The sequence below is a fragment of the Mustelus asterias genome, chromosome 8, assembly GCF_964213995.1.
Source record: "Mustelus asterias chromosome 8, sMusAst1.hap1.1, whole genome shotgun sequence".
NCBI classification, from domain to species: domain Eukaryota; kingdom Metazoa; phylum Chordata; class Chondrichthyes; order Carcharhiniformes; family Triakidae; genus Mustelus; species Mustelus asterias.
This window is the reverse complement of record NC_135808.1, coordinates 4085245-4107189: the sequence shown is the minus strand read 5'-3', so window position 1 is coordinate 4107189 and position 21945 is coordinate 4085245. Positions and strand designations below refer to the sequence as shown.

Here is a 21945-nt window from a genome sequence, read left to right as displayed (position 1 = left end):
TCTAAACAAACTACCCGCGCCCTCTCGGGATTTCAAGAACTTGTTAGTACGTTGGCACAGCACTGCTGCCTTCCTCGATACACCTGCAGGTTTAGCCTTGGTGGTTTATAATACCCGTGTCCCTCCTGCCACCATGGAAACAAGGCCTGCCAATATCTCTGGAGAGGATCCTAGCAGGCCTGTGTGGTACCCCACTCGGCCATTTTAGGTGTTGCATTTTAGCCCAACTCCGGCAAATGGTCTGGTAGACTGAGTGGAAACAGCGGGAGGTTAACCGTGGCATTCTGGTCAAACTTCAGGCCCATGGCCACTGCAAAGCCAGGGGGCCAAGATGGCTGCTGAGGTGTCTGGCAATCTGCCCGAACAGTCCCCTGTGGCCTGGGATTACAGTGCTCCGGCACCAACAGGGTTAAGGCACGGGAATATGACAGGTTTGATTTGCTGCACTTCACTGGTCTCTCCCCACCCCCACATCCTCCCCTCTGCCCCAACATGCAACACCAACCCTCCATCTCCCAAGGCTCCCAATTACCTGGTAATGGATCAGCCGTCCTGTGGGTACCTCGGGGGAATAGCCCAGCAGCCAATGGGTTCTCAGCCTCTCCACGATGTAAACAGGTAAGCGGAGGGGAGCGGGGCTCCGAGCGGATCGTGCCAGGGAGAGGTCGTGCCAGGGGTCTTAACCTGGCAGAGAGAGAGAGATTGCTTCAGCCAACAAGCTCCTGACTCAGCGAACTACCTTGACAACACCTTAAGCAGCTGTGGCAGGTACAGCACTGTCTTTCCATTAGTGTTCGCCCTTTTGTTTGAAGTGATTCCTGATGTGGTCTCTTTCTGTGCAGGCGGGGAGGGTGGGAGTGGGTTTGCAGGGGGGTGGGAGTGAGTTCGCGGGGCGGGGGGGGGGGGTGGAAGTGGGAGCGGGTTTGCAGAGGGGGGGGAAATGGGAGTGGGTTCCGTGGGTGGGAGTGGGTTCACGGTGGGGTTGGGAGTAGGTTTGTGGGGGGGTGGGAGTGGGAGTGGGCTCGCGGGGTGGATGGGAGTGGGTTTGCGGGGGGGGGGGGGGGGTGGGAGTGGGTTCACGGGGGGGATATTGGGAGTGGGTTCACGGGGGGTTGGGAGTAGATTTGCGGGGGTTGGGAGTAGGTTCACGGGGGGGGTGGGAGTAGGTTTGCAGGGGGGGGGAGGTGGGGGTAGGTTCATAGGGGGTTGGGAGTAGATTTGCGGGGGGGGTGGTGGGAGTGGGTTCACGGGGGGAATATTGGGAGTGGGTTGACGGGGGGTTGGGAGTAGATTCACAGGGGGGTTGGGTGTAGGTTTGCAGGGGGTGGGGGGGTGGGAGTAGGTTCACAGGGGGGTGGGAGTAGGTTCACAGGGGGGTGGGAGTAGGTTCGCGGGGGGAGGTGGGAGTAGATTTGCAGGGGGGGTGGTGGGAGTAGGTTCACGGGGGGGTTGGGTGTAGGTTTGCAGGGGGTTGGGTGTAGGTTTGCGGCGGGGGGTGGGAGTAGGTTCACAGGGGGTTGGATGTAGGTTTGCAGGGGGTTGGGTGTAGGTTTGCAGGGGGTTGGGTGTAGGTTTGCAGGGGGGTGGGAGTAGGTTCACAGGGGGTTGGGTGTAGGTTTGCGGGGGGGAGTGGGAGTAGGTTCACAGGGGGTTGGGTGTAGGTTTGCAGGGGGTTGGGTGTAGGTTTGCAGGGGGTTGGGTGTAGGTTTGCAGGGGGGTGGGAGTAGGTTCACAGGGGGTTGGGTGTAGGTTTGCGGGGGGGAGTGGGAGTAGGTTCACAGGGGGTTGGGTGTAGGTTTGCAGGGGGTTGGGTGTAGGTTTGCAGGGGGTTGGGTGTAGGTTCACAGGGGGTTGGGTGTCGGTTTGCAGGGGGTGGGGGGGTGGGAGTAGGTTCACAGGGGGGTGGGAGTAGGTTCACAGGGGGGTGGGAGTAGGTTCGCGGGGGGAGGTGGGAGTAGATTTGCAGGGGGGTTGGGTGTAGGTTTGCAGGGGGGGTTGGGAGTAGGTTCACAGGGGGTTGGGTGTAGGTTTGCAGGGGGTTGGGTGTAGGTTTGCAGGGGGGTGGGAGTAGGTTCGTGGGGGGAGGTGGGAGTAGATTTGCAGGGGGGTTTGGTGTAGGTTTGCAGGGGGGGGTGGGAGTAGGTTCACAGGGGGTTGGGTGTAGGTTTGCAGGGGGTTGGGTGTAGGTTTGCAGGGGGTTGGGTGTAGGTTTGCAGGGGGGAGTGGGAGTAGGTTCACAGGGGGTTGGGTGTAGGTTTGCAGGGGGGTGGGAGTAGGTTCACAGGGGGTTGGGTGTAGGTTTGCAGGGGGGGGTGGGAGTAGGTTCACAGGGGGTTGGGTGTAGGTTTGCAGGGGGGGGTGGGAGTAGGTTCACAGGGGGTTGGGTGTAGGTTTGCAGGGGGTTGGGTGTAGGTTTGCGGGGGGGGGGGTGGGTGTAGGTTTGCAGGGGGGTGGGAGTAGGTTCACAGGGGGTGGGAGTAGGTTCACAGGGGGTTGGGTGTAGGTTTGCAGGGGGGTGGGAGTAGGTTCACAGGGGGTTGGGTGTAGGTTTGCAGGGCGGGGGGTGGGAGTAGGTTCACAGGGGGAGGTGGGAATGGCTTCGTGGGGAGGATGCACGCCGGGGGGGTACTTGTTTTGGTTCACAGCTGAGTGCGGGCAGGATGAATTGGGCGATGTATCCTTCAATCTGTTTTTAAAGGCAGGAGACCTGTTGACTGAATGGCCGGTGTGTCAATGGGGGAGACAGATGGGGGAGGTGGTGGCGGGGTGTGGCTAACGGTTTATTATTACGTTTTGTGACGGGGTTTAGTGAGTGGGAGCTCCCTCCCCACAGCCCCCAGTGATATTATGTCTGTGAGACGGATCGAGTTCTGTTCGCACACACAACCATCCCCGCTCCTCCCCCCACCCCCCACCGTATCGCCCCCAAACGAGAGGAATCAGTTTAAAGATGTGATAAGTTTGTGGTTTATCCCCTCCCTCCCCGCACCCCCCGTATGAAATGTCCGTGTCTCTCGACATCAGCCCCTCAGCACCGTTTAAAGGGACATTACCCTTCTCATGCCAGGTGCAGCAGCCTAACGGCTGTGGGCGGGGATCCATCACCATGGCAACACGAGCTGATCTCCTGGCTAATCCCAGGGAAGGAATGCTTTGCCTAAAACTTCTCCCACCAGCCCCCTTCTTCCCCACCGCCCCCCAGAGGATTGGCCTCTTTAAGAGCGGTGGTTACCTCCTGTTGTCCATCAGCTGCAGGAGGCGACAGCTTGTCCCCACAAGTGGAGCCACTGGAGCTCACTGCTGGAAAGGGAAGTTAACTGAAGGTTAAAGTGCAGTCCCTTGGGATCACACTGCACCACAGCCATCCAGCTGCTGGATGGGGACGTTAATAAGCAGCAATTTAGGGAATTGGAAAGACTTACATTTCTATAGCGCCTTTCACCACCTCACAATGCCCCAAGGCTTGCAGTACAGAATTTGGGCATTATTGAAAAAAGGCACATGCTGTCAAAGCTTTTCATCTTCCACTCAATAGGTCAGCTCCACAAGGGAAATTGAAAGTAAATTGTCATTCCCTTTACTGTTGGATATTCTGAGGGAGTGCTGCACTGTCAGAGGGTCAGTACTGAGGGAGTGCTGCACTGTCAGAGGGTCAGTACTGAGGGAGTGCTGCACTGTCAGAGGGTCAGTACTGAGGGAGTGCCGCACTGTCAGAGGGTCAGTACTGAGGGAGCGCTGCACTGTCAGAGGGTCAGTACTGAGAGAGTGCCGCACTGTCAGAGGGTCAGTACTGAGGGAGTGCTGCACTGTCAGAGGGTCAGTACTGAGGGAGTGCCGCACTGTCAGAGAGTCAGTACTGAGGGAGTGCTGCACTTTCAGAGGATCAGTACTGAGGGAGTGCTGCACTGTCAGAGGGTCAGTACTGAGGGAGTGCTGCACTGTCAGAGGGTCAGTACTGAGGGAGTGCTGCACTGTCAGAGGGTCAGTACTGAGGGAGTGCTGCACTGTCAGAGGGTCAGTACTGAGGGAGTGCTGCACTGTCAGAGGGTCAGTACTGAGGGAGTGCCGCACTGTCAGAGAGTCAGTACTGAGGGAGTGCTGCACTTTCAGAGGATCAGTACTGAGGGAGTGCTGCACTTTCAGAGGATCAGTACTGAGGGAGTGCTGCACTATCAGAGGGTCAGTACTGAGGGAGTGCTGCACTGTCAGAGGGTCAGTACTGAGGGAGTGCTGCACTGTCAGAGGGTCAGTACTGAGGGAGTGCTGCACTGTCAGAGGGTCAGTACTGAGGGAGTGCCGCACTGTCAGAGGGTCAGTACTGAGGGAGTGCTGCACTGTCAGAGGGTCAGTACTGAGGGAGTGCCGCACTGTCAGAGGGTCAGTACTGAGGGAGTGCTGCACTGTCAGAGGGTCAGTACTGAGGGAGTGCTGCACTGTCAGAGAGTCAGTACTGAGGGAGTGCTGCACTTTCAGAGGATCAGTACTGAGGGAGTGCTGCACTGTCAGAGGGTCAGTACTGAGGGAGTGCTGCACTGTCAGAGGGTCAGTACTGAGGGAGTGCTGCACTGTCAGAGGGTCAGTACTGAGGGAGTGCTGCACTGTCAGAGGGTCAGTACTGAGGGAGTGCTGCACTGTCAGAGGGTCAGTACTGAGGGAGTGCTGCACTGTCAGAGGGTCAGTACTGAGGGAGTGCTGCACTGTCAGAGGGTCAGTACTGAGGGAGTGCTGCACTGTCAGAGGGTCAGTACTGAGGGAGTGCTGCACTGTCAGAGGGTCAGTACTGAGGGAGTGCTGCACTGTCAGAGGGTCAGTACTGAGGGAGTGCTGCACTGTCAGAGGGTCAGTACTGAGTGAGTGCTGCACTGTCAGAGGGTCAGTACTGAGGGAGTGCCGCACTGTCAGATGGTCAGTGTTGAGGGAGTGCTGCACTGTCAGAGGGTCAGTACTGAGGGAGTGCCGCACTGTCAGAGGGTCAGTACTGAGGGAGTGCCGCACTGTCAGAGGGTCAGTGTTGAGGGAGTGCTGCACTATCAGAGGGTCAGTACTGAGGGAGTGCCGCACTGTCAGAGGGTCAGTACTGAGGGAGTGCTGCGCTGTCAGAGGGTCAGTACTGAGGGAGTGCCGCACTGTCAGCGGGTCAGTACTGAGGGAGTGCCGCAAGGTCAGAGGGTCAGTGTTGAGGGAGTGCCGCACTGTGAGAGGGTCAGTACTGAGGGAGTGCTGCACTGTCAGAGGGTCAGTATTGAGGGAGTGCCCGACTGTGAGAGGGTCAGTACTGAGGGAGTGCTGCACTGTCAGAGGGTCAGTATTGAGGGAGTGCCCGACTGTGAGAGGGTCAGCACTAAGGGAGTGCTGCGCTGTCAGAGGGTCAGTACTGAGGGAGTGCTGCAGTGTCAGAGGGTCAGTACTGAGGGAGTGCCGCACTGTCAGAGGGTCAGCACTGAGGGAGTGCTGCAGTGTCAGAGGGTCAGTACTGAGGGCGTGCTGCATTGTCAGAGGGTCAGTGCTGAGGGAGTGCTGCACTGTCAGAGGGTCAGTACTGAGGGAGTGCTGCAGTGTCAGAGGGTCAGCACTGAGGGAGTGCTGCACGGTCAGAGGGTCAGAACTGAGGGAGTGCTGCACTGTCAGAGGTCAGTGCTGAGGGAGTGCCGCACTGTCATGGGGTCCGTGCTGAGGGAGTGCTGCACTGTCAGAGGGTCAGTACTGAGGGAGTGCTGCACGGTTAGAGGGTCAGAACTGAGGGAGGGCCGCACTGTCAGAGGTCAGTGCTGAGGGAGTGCCGCACTGTCAGAGGGTCCGTGCTGAGGGAGTGCTGCACTGTCAGAGGGTCAGTACTGAGGGAGTGCTCTGGGACTGGGTGGGACAGTGGGTCAAACACTGTCCTTTTCCCCTCTGGAACTGGGTGGGACAGTGGGTCAGACACTGTCCTTTCCCCCTCTGGGACTGGGTGGGACAGTGGGTCAGACACTGTCCTTTCCCCCTCTGGGACCATATTTTACTCCAGAGACTTCAGTGCTGCATGGTCAGTGGTACCATTGTACAGGATATGACATTAAACCCAGGGTCTGCTCTCCCAGGAGATTGTAAAAGTTCAATTCCCAGTATCTTGAAGAAATTGAGTCCTCAGCAGATAATCTGGCCATTACCAAGTGGCGGTTTGTGGGATCCTTCTGTGTATCAATTGGCTGCTGTGTTTCCTGCAGTACAACACTGACTGCCCATCAAGAAAAATACTACATTGGCTCTGAAATATTTTGGGGTTACTGAGGATGTGAAAGGCTTCATCAAAATGCAAGTTGTTGTTGCGTTGTGAGAGTGTGCACAGTCAGGCTATCCTGGTGTTAGAGAGTCCCGGGTGTGAGAGAGTCCCGGGTGTGAGAGAGTACCGGGTGTGAGAGAGTCCCGGGTGTGAGAGAGTCCTGGGTGTGAGAGAGTCCCGGGTGTGAGAGAGTCCCGGGTGTGAGAGAGTACCGGGTGTGAGAGAGTCCCGGGTGTGAGAGAGTCCCGGGTGTGAGAGAGTCCTGGGTGTGAGTCCCGAGCATGAGAGAGTCCTGGGTGTGAGAGAGTCCCGGGTGTGAGAGAGTCTGGGTGTGAGAGAGTCCCGAGCATGAGAGAGTCCCACGCATGAGTGTTCCGGGCATGAGAGAGTCCTGGGTGTGAGAGAGTCCCGAGCATGAGAGAGTCCCCAGGTGTGAGTGAGTCCTGGGTGTGAGAGAGTCCCGAGCATGAGTGTTCCGGGCATGAGAGAGTCCTGGGTGTGAGAGAGTCCCAAGCATGAGAGAGTCCCCAGGTGTGAGAGAGTCCCGAGCATGAGAGAGTCCTGCGCATGAGAGAGTCCCACGCATGAGAGAGTCCCGGGCGTGAGAGTATCCCGAGCGTGAGAGAGCCTCAGGGATGAGAGAGCCTTGGGCATGAGAGAGTTCCGGGTGTGAGAGAGTCCCGGGCGTGAGAGAGTCCCGGGCGTGAGAGAGTCCCGGGCGTGAGAGAGTCCCGGGCGTGAGAGAGTCCCGGGCGTGAGAGAGTCCCGGGCGTGAGAGAGTCCCGGGCGTGAGAGAGTCCCGAGTGTGAGAGAGTCCCGGGTGTGAGAGAATCCCGGCTGTGAGAGTTCCGGATGTGAGAGAGTCCCGGGTGTGAGTGAGTCCTGAGCGTGAGAGAGTCCCGGGTGTGAGAGAATCCCAGCTGTGAGAGAGTTCCGGGTGTGAGAGAGTCTCCGGTGTGAGAGAGTTCTGGGTGTGAGTGAGTCCCGAGTGTGAGAGTGTTCCGGGCATGAGAGAGTCCCGGCCGTGAGAGAGTCCCAGGCATGAGAGAGTCTCGGGTGTGAGAGAGTCCTGGGCGTGAGAGAATCCCGGGCGTGAGAGAATCCCGGGTGTGAGAGAATCCCAGCTGTGAGAGATTCCCAGCTGTGAGAGATTCCAGGGTGTGAGAGAGCCTCGGGCGTGAGAGAGTTCCGGGTGTGAGAGAGTCCCGGCTGTGAGAGATCCCCAGCTGTGAGAGAGACCTGGGTGTGAGAGTGTCCCGAGTGTGAGAGAGTCCCGAGCACGAGAGTGTTCCGGGCGTGAGAGTGTCCTGGATGTGAGAGAATCCGGGGTGTGAGAGAGACCCAGCTGTGAGACAGCTGCGGGTGTGAGAGAGTCCTGGGTTTGAGAGAGTCCTGGGCGTGAGAGGGTCCCGGGTGTGAGAGAGTCCCGGGTGTGAGAGAGTCCCGGGCGTGAAAAAGCCTCGGGCGTGAGAGAGGTCCAGGTGTGAGAGAGTCCCGGGTGTGAGAGAGTCCCGGCTGTGAGCGAGTCCTGGGTGTGAGAGAGTCCCGGGTGTGAGAGAGTCCCGGGTGTGAGAGAGTCCCGGGTGTGAGAGAGTCCCGGGTGTGAGAGAGTCCCGGGTGTGAGAGAGTCCCGGGTGTAGAGAGTCCCGGGTGTGAGAGAGTCCCGGGTGTGAGAGAGTCCCGGGTGTGAGAGAGTCCCGGGTGTGAGAGAGTCCCGGGTGTAGAGAGTCCCGGGTGTGAGAGAGTCCCGGGTGTGAGAGTGTCTCGGGTGTGAGAGAGTCCTAGGCGTGAGAGAATCCCGGGTGTGAGAGAGTCCCAGGTGTGAGAGAGACCCGGGTGTGAGAGTGTCCCGAGCGTGAGAGTGTTCCGGGTGTGAGAGTGTTCCGGGTGTGAGATTGTCCTGGATGTGAGAGAAAACGGGGTGTGAGAGGGACCCAGCTGTGAGACAGCTGCGGGTGTGAGAGTCCTGGGTTTGAGAGAGTCCCGGGTGTGAGAGAGTCCCGAGCGTGAGAGAGTTCCGGGTGTGAAAAAGCCTCGGGTGTGAGAGAGTCCCGGGTGTGAGAGTCCCGAGCGTGAAAAAGCCTCGGGCGTGAGAGAGTCCCGGGTGTGAGAGAGTCCCGGGTGTGAGAGAGTCCCGGGCGTGAAAAAGCCTCGGGCGTGAAAAAGCCTCGGGCGTGAGAGAGTCCCGGGTGTGAGAGAGTCCCGGGCGTGAAAAAGCCTCGGGTGTGAGAGAGTCCCGGCTGCGAGAGAGTCCCGGCTGTGAGAGAGTCCCGGGTGTGAGAGAGTCCCGAGCATGAGAGAATCCCACGCATGAGTGTTCTGGGCATGAGAGAGTCCCGGCTGTGAGAGAGTCCCGGGTGTGAGAGAGTCCCGGGTGTGAGAGAGTCCCGGGTGTGAGAGAGTCCCGGGTGTGAGAGAGTCCCGGGTGTGAGAGAGTCCCGGGTGTGAGAGAGTCCCGGGTGTGAGAGAGTCCCGGGTGTGAGAGAGTCCCGGGTGTGAGAGAGTCCCGGGTGTGAGAGAGTCCCGGGTGTGAGAGAGTCCCGGGTGTGAGAGAATCCCGGGTGTGAGAGAATCCCGGGTGTGAGAGAGTCCTGGGTGTGAGAGAGTCCTGGCTGTGAGCGAGTCCCGGCTGTGAGAGAGTCCCGGGTCTGAGAGAGTCCAGAGCGTGAGAGAGTCCCGCGTGTGAGCGAGTCCCGGGCGTGAGAGGATCCCGGGTGTGAGAGAGTCCCGGGTGTGAGAGAGTCCCGGGCGTGAGAGGATCCCGGGTGTGAGAGAGTCCCGGGTGTGAGAGGGTCCTGGGTGTGAGAGAGTTGAAAGATGAGCAGAGAAGCACACACACTGCGGTGCCCCTGTCTAACTGCTGCCTTTGCCCTTTGAAGGAGCAGCACCCACCAGCCAGGCTGTGAGACCACACCAGGCCTCAGTCTCGCCCTGGTCCGAGGGTTCAAAGATCGTGCCGCAATTCACAAGATGGATGGGGACTGCAACTTCCAGTATTCCACTATGCTGCTGCACGGATTCCCAGAGGAAGAAATCCGGGGAACAATGCTGGAGGAAGGAGATGCTTCATACCAAGCTGGACTCAGTCTGGAGGTCAACATGGAGGAGGTGAGTTATACCCGAGAACCGGATTGTGAAGCTGCAGCTGACAGGACAGATGGAGACAGGACAAAGGAGCCATTCAGCCCATCATTCCTCTGCTGGCTCGCTGAAAGAGCTCTTCAGTTACTCCCATTCAATGTCCATTCTCACTCTCTCCAACATCACCCACTCCACTCTCACTCCCTCCACCCTCACTCCCTCCAACCTCACTCCCTCCAACCTCACTCCCTCCATCCTCACTCCCTCCAACCTCACTCCCTCCAACCTCACTCCCTCCACCCTCACTCCCTCCACCCTCACTCCCTCCACCCTCACTCCCTCCACCCTCACTCCCTCCACCCTCACTCCCTCCACCCTCACTCCCTCCACCCTCACTCCCTCCACCCTCACTCCCTCCACCCTCACTCCCTCCACCCTCACTCCCTCCACCCTCACTCCCTCCAACCTCACTCCCTCCACCCTCACTCCCTCCACCCTCACTCCCTCCACCCTCACTCCCTCCACCCTCACTCCCTCCACCCTCACTCCCTCCACCCTCACTCCCTCCACCCTCACTCCCTCCACCCTCACTCCCTCCACCCTCACTCCCTCCACCCTCACTCCCTCCAACCTCACTCCCTCCACCCTCACTCCCTCCACCATCACCCACTCCACCCTCACTCTCTCCACCCTCACTCTCTCCATCCTCACTCCCTCCATCTTCATTCCCTCCACCCTCACTCTCCACCCTCACTCTGTCCAACCTCACTCCCTCCACCCTCACTCCCTCCACCCTCACTCTCTCCATCCTCACTCCCTCCACCTTCATTCCCTCCACCTCACTCTGTCCACCCTCACTCTCTCCACCCTCACTCTCTCCACCCTCACTCTCTCCACCCTCACTCCCTCCACCCTCACTCCCTCCACCCTCACTCCCTCCACCCTCACTCCCTCCACCCTCACTCCCTCCACCCTCACTCCCTCCACCCTCACTCCCTCCACTCTCACTCCCTCCACCCTCACTCCCTCCACCCTCACTCCCTCCACCCTCACTCTCTCCACCCTCACTCTCTCCACCCTCACTCCCTCCACCCTCACTCCCTCCACCCTCACTCCCTCCACCCTCACTCCCTCCACCCTCACTCCCTCCACCCTCACTCCCTCCACCCTCACTCCCTCCACCCTCACTCTGTCCATCCTCACTCCCTCCACCCACCCTCACTCTCTCCTTTTCAAAGTAGCCTTGGCAGTTTTAGTGAGGTTTAATTCGCAAGTGACGACTCTGTCAAAATTTCAGTTTGCTTTTCTCTCTCTCTCTCTCTCCTCCCAGGGCTTGCGACTTGACCTCAGTGCCAAGGCTGCAGTGTGTGCAGGCTGTGGAGAATCTATCTATGACCGTTACGTGCTGTTTGCTGTGGACAGGCCCTGGCATGCTCGCTGCCTGAAGTGTTGTGTGTGTGAATTGGCCTTGGGCTCTGAGCTCACTTGTTTCTCCAAAGATGGAGACATCTACTGCAAGGACGATTACTACAGGTAAAACACATCTTCACTCAGAGAGAGGGGCGGAGGGGGGAGAACATCACATTCTCCCTCTCATTCACTTACTCCATCTCTCTGACGCACACAGCAGATAACAAACTGAACCATAACATTAAACTGAACCCTACCCTATAAATCCACAACATTAAACCCCAAAATCAAACTGCAAAACCCCAATATTAAACTGGAATACAAACCTCAAACCACACCTGTGAAAACTCAGCTCCAACCCAAACCCGAATATTGATTTCAACTCGAATCCCAAATCCCCAACATTCAACTCAACCCTAATCCCAAATCCCCAACATACAACTCAACTCTAATCCCCAAATCCCCAACATTCAACTCAACTCTGATCCCAAATCCCCAACATTCAACTCAACTATATCCCCAAATCCCCAAAATTCAGCTCAACTCTAATTCCAAATCCCCAACATTCAACACAACTCTAATCCCAAATCCTCAACATTCAACTCAACTCTAATCCCAAATCCCCAACATTCAACTCAACTCTAATCCCCAAATCCCCAATATTCAGCTCAATGCGAATCCCAAATCCCCAAGATTCAACTGAACTCTCATCCCCAAATCCCCAACATTCAACTCAACTCAAATCCCCAAATCCCCAAAATTCAACTCAACTCGAATCCCAAATCCTCAACATTCAACTCAACTCGAATCCCAAATCCTCAACATTCAACTCAACTCAAATCCCCAAATACCCAACATTCAACTCAACTCTAATCCCAAATACCCAACATTCAACTCAACTCTAATCCCCAAATCCCCAATATTCAGCTCAATGCGAATCCCAAATCCCCAAGATTCAACTCAACTCTAGTCCCCAAATCCCCAATATGCAACTCAATGCTAATCCCAAATCCCCAACATTCAACTGAACTCTAATCCCCAACATTCAACTGAACTCTAATCCCCAAATCCCCAACATTGAACTCAACTCAAATCCCAAATCTCCAAATTCAACTGAACTCTAATCCCCAAATCCCCAACATCCAACTCAACTCTCATCCCAAATCCCCAAATTCAACTGAACTCTAATCCCAAATCCCCAATTTTCAACTCAACTCTATCCCTAAATCCCCAATATTCAACTCAAGGCTAATCCCAAATCCCCAACATTCAACTGAACTCTAATCCCAAATCCCCAACATTCAACTCAAATCCCCAAAATGTATATAGCACCTTTAACACAGTAAAACCTGCTGAACCACTTCTTAAAGTGGTATCAGATTGAAATGACTGCCCACCACATGAGGCAAGGCTGAAAGCGATGACTCACTTGCCTCTTGTGATTTACCACACTTCATATCTTGCCTCTATGACCAAAAATACCTTTCAGCCAATGAAGGCTGCTTGTAATGTAGCTGTCAGTTTGTACGCACCGCAATGAGATAATGACCAGATTATGTGATGCTGATTGAGGGATAAATATTGGCCCGCTCCCCCTCCAAATATTGGCCGTGGAATCTTATTAGTCCACCCGAGATGGCTGAAGTGGCCTTGGTTTAATGTCACATTTGGACCACAGTGCCTCTGACTGTGTAGCACTTCCTCAGTACTGCACCACCAGGAACAACAGTGTAGATTTTGCGATGAGTTCCAGAGTCGGATTTGAACCCACTATTCGGAGGTGTGTGAAGTACCAGCTGAGCTGCTGCCCACATTGTGTCTTTTCGCTCCTTTACCCAGGAGGTTTTGCGTTAAGCAGTGTTCCCGCTGCCACCTGGGCATCCCCGCCTCGGAGATGGTGATGCGGGCAAAGGAGGAGGTTTACCATGTCAGCTGCTTCACGTGCGCCATCTGTGGCGAGGCGCTGGTGACAGGCGACCTCTTTGGCACGCGGCAGGGCCTGGTGTACTGCCAGGCCCACTTTCAGCTGCTGTGCCGGGAGGAGGATGAGGCCAGGCTGATGGAGGGCCTGACGGAGCTGGCACTGCGGGTCGACGAGGGCGTCACGGTGGCCCATGGGGACAGTGACTGGGTCAGCCGGAGGGGCAGTGCCCGCAAGCGGAGAGGCAGCAAGTACCACGTCGAGGGAGATGACTTTAATCAAGGTGCGTCTGACTGCTGGCCCTTTTAAACTTATGCTTGGAAATGTTTGTGATTGTCTGTTTAAAAAGAGTCCAATGTATTACTACATATAATTAATCATTTGTTCAAAAAAGATGTAACGCCAGCTAGTTAATGTCATTCCTCTATTTAAAAACATGTTTCGGGTGTTATAGAATCCATCACAGAATCCCTACAGTGCAGCAAGGGGCTAATAGCCCATTGAGTCTGCACCCACTCTCTGACAGAGTATCCCACCCTTCCCTCTCTCCATAACTCTGCACACTTACCATGGCAAGTGGAGAGTATCGAAGGACCTTTTCCCCCTGGATTACAAAAAGTTAAAGGCAATTTGATTGTGATTTTCAAAAAATAATTTTGAAAGGATTTGATAGGCTTGCTGAGAAGAAAGCGTGAGTGTTAGGTTCTAGGACTCAGGACGTAACCTAAGAATCAGAGGCAGGCCATGCGAGAGAGAGTTTAGGAAATACTTCCTCACACAAAGAGGGGATGGAAGTGTTAAACTCTCCCAGAAAAAGCAATGGGTCAGAGGATTTGAGTGCAGGAGCAAGGATGTCTTACTGCAGCTGTACAGGGCCTTGGTGAGACCACACCTGGAATGTTGTGCACAGTTTCGGCCTCCTTTCCTAAGTGAGGACATACTTGCCCTGGAGGAAGTGCAGCAAAGATTCACCAGACTGATTCCTGGGATGGCAGATATAAATCCTGGGATTGTCGTATGAAGAAAGATTGGGTCAGCTCGGCCTGTGTTCACTGGAGCTCACAAGAAATGAGAGGAGATCTCACTGAAGTGTATAAAACTCTGACAGGGCTGGGCAGACTGGATGCAGGGATGTTGATTCCTCTGGCTGGGGGTGTGTCACAGGAGTTCACAGTCTCAGGATACGGGGAAGGCCATTTAGGACTGAGATGAGGAGAAACATCTTCACTCAGAGCCTGGTGAATCTAAGGAAGGCGTGGAGGCCAAATCACTGAATATATTTAAGGAGGAAATAGAGAATATAATACCAACATATTCCCGATAGGTATTGGATGGGAACAACAACTCCTGAGAACCCTGGATGTCAAGGGAAAAGCAGGACTGGACAAGGAAAAAAAGGGAAGCTTATGTCAGGTTCAGGGGCTCGAATCCTAGAGGAATATCGAGAGTGCAGGGGAGTGAATAAAACATAAATTCAGAGAGTGGAAAGAGGGCATGGAAAAACAGAGAGGGGTAAAATAAAGGAAAATCCCAAGGTGTTTATAAATATATTCAGGGCAGGAAGATAACCAGGGAAAGAACAGGGCCCATTAGGGACCAAAGTGGCAATGTGTGTGTGTGGAGCCAGGAGGCATCGGTGAGATATTAAATGAATACGTTCCATCTGTGTTCACAATGGAGAAGGATGATGTGGGTCGAGAAATCAGGGAGTGTGATATAATTCACATGGCATTGACAGGGAGGAGGTGTTAGCGGGTGTAAAAGTGGATAAATCCCCAGGCCCAGATGAGATATATCCCAGGCTAATGTGTGACACAAGGTAGGGGATTGCAGTGGCTCCGACACCAATTTTCAAATCCCCTCTGGCCACAGGAGAGGTAAACACAGTAAGAGGTCTCACCACACCAGGTTCAAGTCCAACAGGTTTATTTGGTAGCAAACGCCACTAGCTTTCGGAACGCTGCTCCTTCGTCAGGTGGGTGGGAGTTCTGATCACAAACAGGGCACAAAGACACAAACTCAATTTACATGAATAATGATTGGAATGTGAGTCTTTACAGCTAATCAAGTCTTAAAGGTACAGACAATGTGAGTGGAGAGAGCATTAAGCACAGGTTAAAAAGATGTGTATTGTTTCCACACAGGAAAACCATGTTTCCAGACAGCAAACCACTTGCAAAATCTCACTAACTTTCCTGTGTGGAAACAATACACATCTTTTTAACCTGTGCTTAATGCTCTCTCCACTCACATTGTCTGCACCTTTAAGACTTGATTAGCTGTAAAGACTCACATTTCAATCATTATTCATGTAAATTGAGTTTGTGTCTTTGTGCCCTGTTTGTGATCAGAACTCCCACCCACCTGACGAAGGAACAGCCTGTTCCGAAAGCTAGTGGCGTTTGCTACCAAATAAACCTGTTGGACTTTAACCAGGTGTTGTTAGACTCCTTACTGTGTTCACCCCAGTCCAACGCTGGCATCTCCACACACAAGAGAGGTGCCAGAGGACTGGAGGGCAGCTAATGTGGGACCATTATTCACAAAGGGAAGTAGGGAAAAACTAGGAAATTACCGGCCAGTGAGTCTAACTTCAGTAGTGGGGAAACTATTGGAAAAAATTCTGAGGGATAGAATTAATCTGCACTTGGAGAGAAAAGGATTGATCAAGAATAGTCAGCATGGCTTTGTCAGGGGGAGATCATATCTAACATATTTGATTGAATTTTTTGAGGAGGTGACTCGATGTGTCGATGAGGGTCGTGCAGTTGATGTAGTCTATGATGTAAGCATTCTGACAAGGTCCCACATAGGAGGCTGATGAAGAGGGTAAGAGTCCAATCAGATCCAGGGCAATTTGACAAACTGGATCCAAAATTTGCTTAGTGGCAGGAGGCAGAGGGTGATGGTCAAAGGTTGTTCTTGTTCCACAGGGATTGGTGCTGGGTCCCTTGTTTGTGGTCTACATTAGTGATCTGGATGTGAATATGGGAGAGGGGGGGGTTTGATCAGTACGTTTGCAGCTGACACAAACATTGGAGTTGTGATAAATAGTGAGGAGGAAAGCCTCAGATTACAGGACGATATAGATGGGCTGGTTAGACGGGCAGAACAGTGGGAAATGGAATTGTACCCTGAAAAGTGTGAGGTGATGCATTTTGGGAGCACTAACAAGACAAGGGAATATGCAATGATTGGTAGGATCCTAGGAAATACAGAGGGACCTTGGGGTGCCTGTCCATAGATCCCTGAAGACAGTTGGACAGGTAGGTAAGGTAGTTAAGAAAGCACATGGGATACTTGTCTTTATTAGCCAAGGCATTGAATATGAGGGCAGGGAAGTTTAGATGGAGCTGTATAAAACACTCCTGAAGCCATAGCTGGAGTACTGTGTGCAGTTCTGGTCACCTCACTACAGGAAGGGTGTGATTGCACTGGAGAGGGTGCAGAGGAGATTCACCAGGATGCTGCCTGGGCTGGAGGGTTTCAGCTATGAAGAGAGGCTGATTAGACTGGGGTTGTTTCTCCTTACAGCAGAGATGGCTGAGGGGGGACCTGATGGAGTTGTATGAAGTTTTGAGGGACATAGATAGGGTGGATAGAAAGAAAGTTTTCCCTTTAATAGAGAGGCCACTAACCAGGGGCACAGATTAAAGTTAAGGGGCAGGAGGTTCAGAGGGAATTTGAGGAAAAACGTATTTAGGTGGGAATCTGGAACTCACTGCCTGGAAGGGCGAGGCAGGAACCCTCACAACATTGAAGAAGTATTTAGATGTGCACTTGAAACACCGTGACACACGAGGCTATGGACTGAGTGCTGGAAAATGGGATGAGAATAGAAAGGAGATTATAATTCACATAATCCGTATAATCCCTACAGGGCAGAAGGAGGCCATTCAGCCCATCAAGTCTGTACCGACCACAATCCCACAGGTCGTATTCCCATAACCCCACATTTACCCTGCTAATCCTCCTGACACTAAGGGGCAATTTAATACGGCCAATCAACCTAACCCGCATATCTTTGTACTGTGGGAAGAAACCGGAGCACCCGGAGGAAACCCACGCAGACATGGGGAGAATGTGCAAACTCCACACAGACAGTGACCCGAGGCTGGAATTGAATCCGGGTCCCTGGTGCTGTGAGGCGGCAGTGCTAACCACTGTGCCAATGAACAAAGAACAAAGAACAGTACAGCACAGGAAACAGGCCCTTCGGCCCTCCAAGCCTGTGCCGCTCCTTGGTCCAACTAGACCAATCGTTTGTATCCCTCCATTCCCAGGCTGCTCATGTGACTATCCAGGTAAGTCTTAAACGATGTCAGCGTGCCTACCTCCACCACCCTACTTGGCAGCGCATTCCAGGCCCCCACCACCCTCTGTGTAAAAAACGTCCCTCTGATGTCGGAGTTATACTTCGCCCCTCTCAGCTTGAGCCCGTGACCCCTCGTGATCGTCACCTCCGACCTGGGAAAAAGCTTCTCACTGTTCACCCTATCTATACCCTTCATAATCTTGTATACCTCTATTAGATCTCCCCTCATTCTCCGTCTTTCCAAGGAGAACAACCCCAGTCTACCCAATCTCTCCTCATAGCTAAGACCCTCCATACCAGGCAACATCCTGGTAAACCTTCTCTGCACTCTCTCCAATGCCTCCACGTCCTTCTGGTAGTGCGGCGACCAGAACTGGACGCAGTACTCCAAATGCGGCCTATCCAGCGTTCTATACAGCTGCATCATCAGACTCCAGCTTTTATACTCTATACCCCGTCCTATAAAGGCAAGCATACCATATGCCTTCTTCACCACCTTCTCCACCTGTGTTGCCACCTTCAAGGATTTGTGGACTTGCACACCTAGGTTCCTCTGTGTTTCTATACTCCTGATGACTCTGCCATTTATTGTATAACTCCTCCCTACATTATTTCTTCCAAAATGCATCACTTCGCATTTATCCGGATTAAATTCCATCTGCCACCTCTCCGCCCAATTTTCCAGCCTATCTATATCCTGCTGTATTGCCCGACAATGCTCTTCGCTATCCGCAATTCCAGCCATCTTCGTGTCATCCGCAAACTTGCTGATTACACCAGTTACACCTTCTTCCAAATCATTTATATATATCACAAATAGCAGAGGTCCCAGTACAGAGCCCTGCGGAACACCACTGGTCACAGACCTCCAGCCGGAAAAAGACCCTTCGACCACTACCCTCTGTCTCCTATGGCCAAGCCAGTTCTCCACCCATCTAGCCACTTCTCCTTGTATCCCATGAGCCTTAACCTTCTTAACCAACCTGCCATGTGGGACTTTGTCAAATGCCTTACTGAAATCCATATAGACGACATCCACGGCCCTTCCTTCATCAACCGTTTTTGTCACTTCCTCAAAAAACTCCACCAAATTTGTAAGGCACGACCTCCCTCTTACAAAACCATGCTGTCTGTCAGTGCTGCTTGATTAATGTCCAGCACAGACAGAATGGGCCAAAGGGCCTCTTTTAGTGCTGTAAAACTCTCTGGGCATGATCTTGCGTGCCGTACACACCGCGCTCCCACTGCAGCGAAGCTGGAGAATTTGGCAACAAGCCAAATCTCCGTTCATTGCAGCAGGACAGGAAAATCCTGCCAGTGTGACCGATGATAAGATCCTGGCCATCGACTCTAACGCTGTCAAGGCATCTGGGCAGTGCGGGAGAATGATGCTGAGATAGAGGATCAGCGATACAGGCTCGAAGGGCCGAATGGCCTCCTCCTGCTCCAATTTTCTGTGATACAATTACAAAGCATTGTTTTAAACCTGAGGTTGATAGTTTTTTTCCTGTTTAACGATATAAAGGATAGGGAGCCAGAGTGAGTGTGGGAAGTTAAGGTTCAGACCCAGCATGTGTTCACTCAATGACTATACAGACTGGAGGGGCTGAATGGCCTCTCGGTGTGAGTCCTGGGATTGGGTGTAAGCTGTTTCTGTGTTGTGTTCAGTCTGCCCCGATGTGGACCAGGGTCTGGATGAGCCCCGATACTGCGGCCAACAGAAAGCCAAGCGCATCCGAACCTGCTTCAAGCATCACCAGCTGCGAACCATGGAGTCTTACTTTGCAGTAAAGCACAATCCGGACGGCAAGGACTGGGAGCAGCTCTCCAAGAAGACCGGCCTTCCCAAGAGAGTCCTCCAGGTGAGAACCAGCTCCCAAAGTCCCCCAGGCAATGCTTGACGCTCGGTGGGAGGTTAACTCAACAATGCAGAAAGCCCATGATAAGGCAAAGGGCACGTTAGCCTTTACTGACAGGGGATTGGAGAACAGCAACTAAATAGTCAAGCAAAGTACAGGGGAAGGGGATGGGGGGGACATGTGGGGAGTGTGGGAGGATGGGGGAGTGTGGGGATGGAGTGGGGGAGGGATGGAGTGTGGTGGGGGAGTAGGGGAGAGTTGAGGGTGGGGGTGAGGGTTGTGGGGAGTAGTGGGTTAGAGGGGGCAATGGTGAGGGGTGGTGGGGGAGTGGGGAGAGGGCAGTGGGAAGATCATGGGGGCAGTGGAGGGGTGATTGGTCAGCGGCGGGGGGGGGGGGGGTGGAGTGGGGAGCGGGCAGTGGTGACCAGAATATAGGAACACAATCTTAACACTGGAGCAAAGCCATTCAGAAAAGACATGTGGACAGACTATTTCAGCCAAGGAGTTGTTAGATTGTGTTTAGATTGTGGTTGTGTTGTGTTTGGATTGTGGTTGAATTGCAGTTGGATTGTATTTGGATTGTGGTTGGATTGTGGTAGGATTGTGTTTGGATTGTGGTTGGGTCGTGTTTGGATTGCGGTTGGGTTGTGTTTGGATTGTGTGTGGATTGTTTTTGGATTGTGTTTGGATTGCCATTGGATTGCGGTTGGATTGTGTTTGGATTGAGGTTGGGTTGTGTTTGGATTGTGGTTGGTTTGTGTTTGGATTGTGTTTAGATGGTGTTTGGATTGTGTTTGGATTATGGTTAGATTGTGTTTGGATTGTGGTTGGGTTGTGTTTGGATTGTGTGTGGATTGCCATTGGATTGTTTGGATTGAGGTTGGGTTGTGCTTAGATGGCGTTTGGATTGTGTTTGGATTATGGTTAGATTGTATTTGGATTGTGGTTGGATTGCGTTTAGATTGTGTTTGAGTTGTGGTTGGATTGTGTTTGGGTTGTGTTTGGATTGTGGTTAGATTGTGGTTGAGTTGTGGTTGGATTGTGTTTGGAATGTGTTTGGATTGCGGTTGGATTGTGCTTGGATGTGATTGAGTTGTGGTTGGATTGTGTTTGGATTGCGGTTGGATTCTGTTTGGATTTGGTTGAGTTGCAGTTGGATTGTGTTTGGATGTGGTTGAGTTGTGGTTAGATTGCGTTTGGATTGTGGTCGAGTTGTGGTTGGATTGTGTTTGGATTGTGGTTAGATTGTGTTTGGATTGCGGTTGGATTGTGGTTGGGTTGTGGTTAGAATATGTTTGGATTGTGGTTGGGTTGTGGTTAGAATATGTTTGGATTGTGGTTGGGTTGTGGTTAGAATATGTTTGGATTGCGGTTGGGTTGTGGTTAGAATATGTTTGGATTGTGGTTGGGTTGTGGTTAGAATATGTTTGGATTGCGGTTGGATTGTGGTTGAGTTGTGATTGGATTGCAGTTAGATTGTGTTTGGATTGCGGTTGGATTGTGTTTGGATGTGGTTGAGTTGTGGTTGGATTGTGGTTAGATTGTGTTTGGATTGCGGTTGGATTGTGTTTGGATTTGGTTGAGTTGTGGTTGGATTGCGTTTGGATTGTGGTTGAGTTGTGGTTGGATTGTGTTTGGATTGTGGTTACGTTGTGTTTGGATGTGGTTGAGTTGTGGTAGGATTGTGTTTGGATTGTGGTTGGATTGTGTTTGGATTGCGGTTGGATTCTGTTTGGATTTGGTTGAGTTGTGGTTGGATTGTGGGTTAGGGTGTGGTGGGTGAAGAGGGTGCAGAGTGGGTTGGGTATGGTGGGTGAAGGGGGTGTGGAGTGGGTTAGGGCATGGTAGGTGAAGAGGGTGTGGAGTGGGTTAGGGTGTGGAGGGTGAAGAGGGTGCAGAGTGGGTTGGGCATGGTGGGTGAAGAGGGTGCAGAGTGGGTTAGGGTGTGGTGGGTGAAGGGGGTGTGGAGTGGGTTAGGGCATGGTGGGTGAAGAGGGTGCAGAGTGGGTTGGGTGTGGTGGGTGAAGAGGGTGCTGAGTGGGTTGGCCCTGCCCAATGGGTAGATGTTTATTTGTTCCTTTTGAACTGTTTGTAGGTTTGGTTTCAGAATGCTCGGGCTAAACTCAGGAAGAGTCTCCTGCAGGAGGAGACCACCGACAGCGACACTGTGTCTGAGCCACACGAGCTGCCTCACTCCCCGGTGCCACAGCATCCCCCTGGGGCCCTGGGCCCCCCCAGCCCCCTCTTCTCCAGCCCCAGTGCCGTGACACCCTGCCCCCAACCAGCCAGGCCGACGATGGCACCCATCTTCCTGAACTTCGACCCCAGCGAGTCTCCTGACTCACTCCAGACAATCGATCGCTCCAACCTGTGCTAAGAGCGTTTTTCTGAGGATCCGGCAACCGCACCAGAAACAAGGACTTCCTGCGGGATCGTGGCACAGATGCACTGGGAAGCAGCTCTTGACAGAGGCTTTTTTTTGGGAATTATACATTGACACATTTAAAAGAGAGAAGCTGATTAAGCACGTGAGGGAGAAAGGAATGAAAGATATGGAGATAGGGTGAGGCGAAGGGGAGGGGGAGGAGGCTCATGTCGGCACCTGATGGGCCCAATGGCCTGTATCTATGCTCTACTCAATTCAATGTAATGTAAGAGAAGGGGTCAGGAACCAAAATACTGAAACTTGCTGCCAAGGAATTAATGGTCAACGCGCAGGAAATCCCACCCTCCAGTTGCAGATCTATCGTGTACACGGAGAAGGTCAGATCATGGAGGTTTGGAATTAGATAGTAATCAGCTTCCTCCCCTGTTGAGCAGCTGAGGTGCCTGGCTCCCATTCATTCAACACTTCTCTCTCTGCCCCTCCTGTCTGATTTATCTCAGGGTCGATTTGGGATCATCCCAGCACTGCCCAGGTACCGTACCAGTTAGACACCCATCGCCAAGTTTGCCAACCCTCCAGTGATTGCCCTGGAGGTCCCAGCAATGAAAGCTATATCTCCAAGATAACTCGAGAGAGAGAGAGAGAGTGAGAGAGAGAACGAGAGAGAGAGAAAACGAGAGAGAGAGAATGAGAGAGAACGAGAGAGGGAGAACG

At 53.3% G+C, this 21945-nt stretch overlaps 1 protein-coding gene across 1 annotated transcript; it reads left to right on the top strand.

Annotated features, from left to right (window-relative positions):
- The first annotated feature begins 538 nt into the window (after nt 1–538).
- On the top strand, nt 539–21222 carry LOC144497626 (LIM/homeobox protein Lhx9-like). The gene is made up of 6 exons (XM_078219067.1): nt 539–618; nt 9139–9367; nt 10671–10873; nt 12590–12954; nt 18655–18848; nt 20941–21222. Exons 1-6 carry the CDS (start codon nt 539–541, stop codon nt 21220–21222), a joined length of 1353 nt encoding a protein of 450 aa, XP_078075193.1.
- Nucleotides 21223–21945: the final 723 nt, after the last annotated feature.

What these genes read in the sequence shown, in the direction of transcription:
- LOC144497626 (XM_078219067.1), top strand. Translation starts at nt 539, where the DNA reads ATGGATCAGCCGTCCTGTGGGTACCTCGGGGGAATAGCCCAGCAGCCA. An exon ending in TGCAAGGACGATTACTACAG is followed by an intron (nt 10,874 to 12,589) that starts GTAAAACACATC and finishes TCCTTTACCCAG; the next exon opens with GAGGTTTTGCGTTAAGCAGT. An exon ending in TTCCCAAGAGAGTCCTCCAG is followed by an intron (nt 18,849 to 20,940) that starts GTGAGAACCAGC and finishes AACTGTTTGTAG; the next exon opens with GTTTGGTTTCAGAATGCTCG.